Raw genomic sequence first — 7676 nt, 5'->3', positions numbered from 1 at the left:
TAAATCTCTCGCGTTAAACGGTTTTGTGCTGAGGCGACGGTCTGTAGTTAAACATGCCTAAGGAGAGCTACAGGACTACACCCAGACGCGACGCCTACGTCATCATTGTGCGACACATCGGCGCTGCACAAAGGTAGGACCTTCTCCGCTTCCAAACATTCTCTGCAAAGGTCTGGGGGCTCAGCTTGAGCAGACGACGCTTGTTATTTGTTTGATTCCCCCTGTCCCAGGTATCATCGCTAATTAAAAGCGTCTCTTTTCAGCACACTACTCCCCTGTATTCCTCCCTTTGGATCGAAGCGGGTGCATTTAAGGTAAATCACTTTTTTGCATCGGGCTAAGGACGTACAGTACGATTTCATCCCCGTTGACGTTTGTTTTACAGTAATCAATGTCAGTGCCTCAGAGATACAGACTCAGTCCTTTGGCACCTCTGCAACTTTAAGGCCATTTGCAAGTATTTATCTAAGATTAAACCATTGCAAATTAAACATATATGCCGTGCTGTAGCTTTCGTATTGCCTAACATACACAACCGAAGAACGTCCATTAGCGAGACGTTTTGTGTTTTCAGTCTTTCTGCTTTTGAGCGTGGGATTAAGTTCGTGTTTCTTGGCAGCACCCCACTCCAGCCATTCCATGCCCCTGACTTGAGATGCAGTACTCTTAGCTACTGTAAGGATTTTGGATTGTTAATTGCGGATGTGCTGCAATTACTGTGGGAGCAGGCTCGCTGAAACTGTTGTAAGAAGAACCTGGTGGAGGTTTGGGGATCAAGAGCCTGTTAAACACTCAGATAAGCAAGGTCGTTTTGTAACCTTTCTGGTTCTTCTTGTCAGAATGGCGGCGGCGTGTTTGAGGAGAGTGGTGCTTCAGGCTGGGAGGCAGGGCTCCTGTTGCCTGGGATTCTCCAGCCCCGCGTGGCAGCAGTCCCCTGTGGGCTCTCTCTGGAGGCTGGCCGGCCAGCCCAGGGGCATCCTTCCTGGCCCCGCGTGGAGCCGGGCGGCCCGGCCGCTGACCACAGCCAGCAGTGATGAGGAGGAGGAGGGCAGGACGGCGAAGAAGAAGCAGGACCCCCGCGCGCGGAAAACGGTGGGCAGCGTGGGCAGGAAGATCCACCACCGCGTGGTGCGGGTGATCAGCGAGCTCGGGGAGGACCTGGGCCCCCTGCACCGGGCCGACGTCATTCGCATTATGGACCAGCGCGAACTGAAACTGGTGCCCCTGCGGGAGAACGAGGAGCCCCCCGTTTACAGGCTTATGACTGGGAAACAGATCCACGAGGAGCAGCTCAAGCTCCGCGAGAGGCAGAAAGCCCAGCCCGGTAGGTGTGTGCGGAGGTCTTGCGTAGCTTCAGGTTCTGCAGAGCACGGCCCCTGGATCAGTGCACCTGCACAGTGGTTTTACTCTTCAACAGTGAGTTGGCCTTGTGCACTGACCTGCTCCTTAGTATTGGCAAGCTTATGCAAGAAGGGGGCTGGATCGGTTGTTGGGAATTGAGGATTAAGCAAGTTTTAAGCGTTCAGTGTCCCATCCTGCAGCCCCCACGCAGGTGAAGGAGCTGACTCTGTCCTCAGACATCGCCCGGCGCGACCTGGACACCAAGGTGAAGCAGATCCAGAGCTGGGTGGAGAAGAAGCTCCATGTGAAGGTGACGGTCAGAAAAGGTTCCCCAGCAGCAGAGATCGCCGAGCTGGTGAGTGTCGAGCGCGCTACGTGCTGCTGGGGTGAGCGGTCCCCGTTTAACAACGCCCTCTGCCTGTGAAGCCACATCTCAAGCGAGATGGAAGTTATTAAATGAGGCTGGGGAGGGATAACAAGAAGTCAGTTTCACGCAGCTGTACAATATGAAACTTGCTGTAAATGAACTGAAACACCTTCCTTCCCGTTTGTCTCAAGCACCCCCCCCCCTCTCCACCTTGCTTCAGTCCTCCCTGAAGGGGGGGTCAGGCCAGGCCTCCATCTGCTACCCATTAACTAAGCCGGTTAACCCACATTAGACACCAACGTCCACCTTCTCTTCCTTCAAAAGATGATATACTTAGAATATTAACTAAACTGACATTTCTCCCAACTGGTTTTAGTTACACAAGATCAGTCAAGCTCAGTCTGCTGCGAGTGAGTAGAGACCACTGGCCAGGGTAGAGTCTAGCAGACAAGAAGGGGAGAAGTGGAGACATAAGGGTCTAGCAATCTGAAAAGGATCACTAATAGGGAGCAGCATTAAAATATAACAAGTCTATTGTATTTGCCACTCCTTGTAGGAAGGATATTCACATGATGGTTGCTTTCACCCAGTTTGAACATCTGCCTTGAGTGGTCAATGGGCGAAGTTAAATGTGTGATTCTTCCTTCTCTCCTGCTGCACTCTGGAAACAGGAAGGCGTGCTGGAGCAGGTCGCCCAGCATCTGGCAGGCGTTGCCACCTTCATCTCCAAACCCAAAGCCATCAAGGACGGGAAGGCAGCCATGGGCACCTTAAGGGCTCTGTCCCGGGCCGAGCTCAGCAAGCTCAAGTCGCAGGAGAAACAGCAGCTGCTGCTCAAGGAGCAGGATCAAGTGCCAGAGACCCTCACAAAAGACCCACAAGACAAGGTTCTGCAATCGTGATGTTTACTTTAAAAAAAAAATTAAAGTGATATATATATATACACATAAATTTAAATTGTGTGCAATAATGCAACTAAAAAAAAAAGCTTAAGGTTGGGGAAAACAGAATTAACACTGGTGATTTGGTAACGAGATCCAAGACTTCACTCCGTATGGCAAGATGTCTCCGACAGGAGGGGCCGTTAAGTACTCTGCTCCTCCGACTCCAGGGAGGTAGCTTGGAGGAGCTGGGCGAGCTTCTTCTCATCCTTGCAAGGCTGGAACCCGCTGAGTCTTGAGGCCATGCTTCGCTTCGGCCGCGGGATCTTGTGACAGAAGAAGATACACAGCGGCATTAAGGATTGTGGAAATGCAAAAGCGTACCAACGTCAACCTGGAGTCTCTTTGGTGTCCATGTTTCCTTCTCAGTCAATACAAGATTTTATCAGCAGCATTTATTCAAATTTCCTGCCGACGTAAAAGATGTACAGACAGGTAAACATACAGGTTTCTGGAAATCGGAAGGTTTTGTAAAAAAATAAAAAAATAATACCTTTAGCTTCTTCTTTTCCGGATCGTGCACAACACCATGTCGCTGCAGACTTTGCTGGGGGAGGAGGGAGAAGAAAAAAAAGCACACTCGAGTGATTATGATCATTACAACAACCTGTGCAATCGGTATTTGGAAGTCACACAAGACAGGCGATTGAAACTGGGCTGACCCAGGGTGTAGAGATCCAGTAACTGCAGCGACTGACCTTTTGTGTTTGAACCACAAGGGAAACAGATTGCCAGGTGGGGGGGGAGGGCAGAGGATCAGACGGGCTGGCGGGCAGGGAGCTGGTGCTGGCCTTACCCGCATGGCGAAGGCCTTGCCACAGCCCGGGTGAGGGCAGGCGAAGGGCCGCTGCTCCTCGTGGAAGGACAGGATGTGGCTCTGCAGGTTGAAGGGGGTCGTGTAGGTGCGCTGGCAGCCCTCCCGGGGGCAGTGCAGGATGGGCCGGCCCTCCTGGTGGATCCTCTGGTGCTCCTGCAGGAGTCTGTTTCTCTTGAAGGTCCGGCTGCACTGGTCACACTGCAGCAACTCTGAGAGACCAGCAGAGGCAGTCAACCGGCTCCCGCCACCTGCGCCCTGCCAGCCCCGGCCTGGGGGTTCTGGGAGGTGGAGCCAGGTGCAGCAACTGCCTGGGACGAGGCTTAGACACCTCTATGCTTGGTGCAGACCGTGGACTTTTTGTCACAGTCAAGCAACAAGCATATTGTACGGTGGTCAGCTGCTGGCTACAGTTGTATGATCAGCCTGCAACTCACAGAAGCCTAGCAGGTGTGAGCCTGGTCTGTACCTGGATGGGAGACCTCCTGGGAAAGCTAAGGTTGCTGCTAAAAGAGGCTTAGTGAACCATTAGGGGGTGCTCACCCTGCAGGCTAGGTGGGCCCTAATACCCCAGTACAGTGACAGAGACACTGTACTGTAAAAAGGCATGGAGGAGACATGAAACCGAGGTGGTGAAGGGGACTCCCCATTGTCTGTAAAGAGGTTTGAGCAGAGTGTCCAGAAAAGCACTTTGTAACTGTAAGCTTTTTATAATTATGGAACAAGTAATAGGTTTATTTCATAATGAAAAGAGAAGAAACAAAACAACATTTCGGCCATGGAGCCTTCTCCAGGTGTGAGCTGAAACGTTTTCCCTTTCTTCTCTTTTCAGCAGGGAATAAACCTACTTCTTGTTCCTTTGCAGCCTATGCATGCTGACGCAGCTCCCCACCTGAACTGCTCCTTATAATTATTATACAACAGGTTATGGGCCAGGCTATTCGGTCCAATCTAAGGTTTCACCTTCCACTTTTACCTTGATGCAAGGCGTTCTTGTGCTTCAAGTACTCCGTCCAGTTCTTGCCCACAAATGAGCAGTCGTCTTCTTTGCAAGGGTAACCTGCTCCAAAGAAAAAAAAAAATCATCCAGTAAGAATTAGTACCCAGGAGCACCAGTGCTGTCCTGGCTGACCCCATCCTACACCCCGGTCGGAGCCGAGCTCACCTCGATGGACTTTCTCGTGTCGCTTCAGCTTGCTGGGGATGAGAAAGCGTTTGTCGCAGCCCTCGAAGCTACACCTACATACAGGAAGAGCACAGGTCACCCAGCTGCAACGTCCTCGTCACACGCAGTGCTTTGCTTCCGAGCAGGGGAACTCGGTCCATCATGGTGGAGAAACTGGGCCGGCTCAGACTGGACTTCCCATACCAGGGTCTAAAACCCAAGCTGTCAGTGGAACAGCGAGATTCTTGCACTGAAGCGCATTGACTGGGAAGTCAATCTGAATTGGACATGTTTCTGGACTGTACAGCAGGGGGGTAAAGGGGCTTCCACTTGCTCTTCCAAGTGGAAGAAGCCAGTTTTCTTAAATACCTCATGCCATGCTTCACTGCAAATATTCAATAGCTTTGCAGCTCCCTGCGAGTAGCCTTGTAACCTGCCTAGAGTTTTAGAGCCAGATCATTAGAACTACGTAACAGCTTGAGTGGGAGAACTAGAAGACACTAGGCCCTCCAGGACCTGAGCCCAAATCACTCCAGGGATTCAAAAAAAAAAAAAAATCCATTGTGCCAGATTGGAAAAGCTGCCAGTTATGATATAGCAGAACTGTGGATGGCTTTTCAAGAAGTTGATCACAGTAAGTATTTTCACATATATGCAAGGCTTTTGTTGACTACTACATTGTGTATCCTAGGTGTGGAAATCCAACTTAAAATCAGCAGGACTACAGCCTGTTGAAATGATCTGCTCATCTCTGGGGAAAGGCTCCAACACCAGAGTCCAGTTTGATCTTTTTTTAATACAGTCTGTATCCATTTGTTAACTCCCTTTTGGTCTTATACTTACTTAAAAGGCAAAATATTGGTGTGTTCATACTCGTGGGACTTCAGCTGGTTGTTTTTCTTGAATGATTTCCCACAACCCTCGTACTTGCACTGCAAAAAGACCAGTTCAGGTGTCAGACTGGATGTACATCAATGACAATAAAGGTGTACAATAAAGGGAGGGTCTGTGTGTAGGCTTCAGAAGTATAACAGTAACTCTAACCAAGTTCAGTTCATTTGTCAGACACAGAACATGAGAATCCAACTCAGAACTAGTTCATATGTAAATACCATCCAAACATTTACAAAAAAATGCCACAGGTACCTCACTGGAGAGCTGACAATGCAAATACAAAAGACAAAAAAAAAGAGGTTATTGACAACTCAAAGCACATACAGCATCACTCACAATATATGGCTTGCCCTGGTGTTCGTGTATGCGAGCCACGTGCCTCTTCAAGCTACAGTTTATGGGGAAGACTTCATCACAGCCCTCAACTGGACACCTGCGAGAGATGAGAGGGGCAGTACCGGTAAGGCCAGTGTCCCTTCTCTCGATTTCAACAGTTCCACGTTAAGTGCTACACAGCCACAATAAGTCAGAACACCAGCATTCACTGGAGAAGATGAGGAATGCCATAACATCCATTAGGATTTGCTTCGTCCACAAAAATGACAATTTCACCGCTATCTCGTGTGATGAGTTCGCGGAGCGGCTCCGCCCACCCGACTCACCGGAAAGGCTTCTCCCCGCTGTGGGTTATCTGGTGCCTGGTCAGGTGAAAACTGCGGGTGAACGTCTTACCACAGCCCTCATAATCGCACACGAACGGCCTCTGTAGAGAGGAGATTTGAGAGCCGTCTGACAGAGACAGACTTGATCACACGCCGCGTAAGAGCCCAGCTGCGCGGAGTGCAGAAAGAAACAGCAGGCGGATCAAAGCCAAGTGAAGTGAATATCCGCGGCTATAAAAACCCTGAAATGCATCAGAAACGCGTCCATCTCATTTTGGCTAAAAAAAAAAAATGAAAGCCTGACCTGAAGACGGAACCGTAATACGGAATGAAACACGACAGTGGACCGACTTACCTCCCCGGTGTGCTTATACTGGTGCACCTCCAGCTTCCAGGCTTTATTAAAGGAGGCGCTACAGTCAGGAAATGAACAAATAAACCTTTTAACGGGATCTCCCATTGTCTCACCCATGGCAAAAACGGAGAGTGGAATTATAACACTACTTGTTACACTAGAACTGCTAAACTGCACACTATCACCCTCCATCTTGCCGCACACGTGCTCCCCGTATATCCTGGCCGAGCATACTACCCTGAAGCCACGGCAGGGGTGGGATCGGACCATGTTTGTGCTCTGCAAAACGGAAAACGGAAAGCGAAGGGCATGAAGACCAGAGAAAACGATTTATTAGTAACTGTTATAATCCACGGCAATAAAAAATAGGCCATCCTGTTATATTTTATTTTGTCTGCAATTACCTAACATTCACGTCCTCCCCCTAACGAATAGAACATCCTTCTACTCCCCGCCCAGTATTGTCAGTCTATAATATAGGGATCCTTGAAGTGTATTTTTTCCAATCTACGCACATTATATATGTCAACAAAACGCCGTGTATATGTTTTTCCTTTATTGTCAAAATAATTATTTTAATCAAAATTTACATTTTTCTAAAAATTATCTTACTTTTTAGCTGAACATGCTGGCTGCCTTAGAAACTCCCTTCCGTATAACAAGTGACCTTAGCCAACCGGACAGCAAGCTTCACCAGTGCTCGCTGTAATACAGCGTCTGCAGCTGTAATACAGTAACTGCAATAAAACTGTTACTTTTATTGGGTCTTCTTCTAAGAATCGCTACATTTAACATTCTGCGACGCTGGGGGCTTTCGTGCCTGAGTTATGTATTGCATTTGTATGATGTGTTATGAGATAAGAACACTTTGTTAGCCATATACAATTTATTGTATTAGGAATTAGTCTTTTCACATACCCCAGCTTGCTCTCCATGCAACACACAGACAGGGAGAGAAGCTTGGGGTCAGAGCACAGGGTCAGCCATTTATACAGCACCCCTGGAGCAGCTGGGGTTAAGGGCCTTGCTCAGGGGCACAATGGAGTAGGATTCCTCTGCCCGTCATGGGATTTGAACCGGCAACCTTCCAGCCACAGGCACAGACACAGATCCTGAGCCAAAGTGCGACTGCTCCAC

The 7676-nt window shown here is 49.2% G+C and overlaps 2 protein-coding genes across 2 annotated transcripts; one reads left to right on the top strand and one right to left on the bottom strand.

Annotated features, from left to right (window-relative positions):
* mtif3 (mitochondrial translational initiation factor 3) lies at window positions 1–2659 on the top strand. The gene is made up of 5 exons (XM_015341171.2): window positions 1–133; window positions 264–314; window positions 840–1324; window positions 1542–1696; window positions 2380–2659. Exons 1-5 carry the CDS (start codon window positions 54–56, stop codon window positions 2608–2610), a joined length of 1002 nt encoding a protein of 333 aa, XP_015196657.2. The 5' UTR covers window positions 1–53; the 3' UTR covers window positions 2611–2659.
* gtf3ab (general transcription factor IIIA, b) lies at window positions 2597–6767 on the bottom strand. The gene is made up of 9 exons (XM_006628019.3): window positions 6540–6767; window positions 6185–6285; window positions 5859–5955; window positions 5472–5560; window positions 4629–4702; window positions 4440–4523; window positions 3446–3675; window positions 3143–3196; window positions 2597–2915 (listed from the first exon to the last, which is right to left on the bottom strand). The coding sequence occupies exons 1-9, from the start codon at window positions 6729–6731 to the stop codon at window positions 2793–2795; spliced, it is 1044 nt and encodes a 347-aa protein (XP_006628082.2). The 5' UTR covers window positions 6732–6767; the 3' UTR covers window positions 2597–2792.
* Between the last annotated feature and the right edge of the window lie 909 nt (window positions 6768–7676).

The sequence above is a fragment of the Lepisosteus oculatus genome, chromosome 5 (assembly GCF_040954835.1).
Source record: "Lepisosteus oculatus isolate fLepOcu1 chromosome 5, fLepOcu1.hap2, whole genome shotgun sequence".
NCBI classification, from domain to species: Eukaryota; Metazoa; Chordata; class Actinopteri; order Semionotiformes; family Lepisosteidae; genus Lepisosteus; species Lepisosteus oculatus.
Note: the sequence above shows the minus strand (reverse complement) of the source record. Positions and strands in the feature narration are given on the sequence as shown.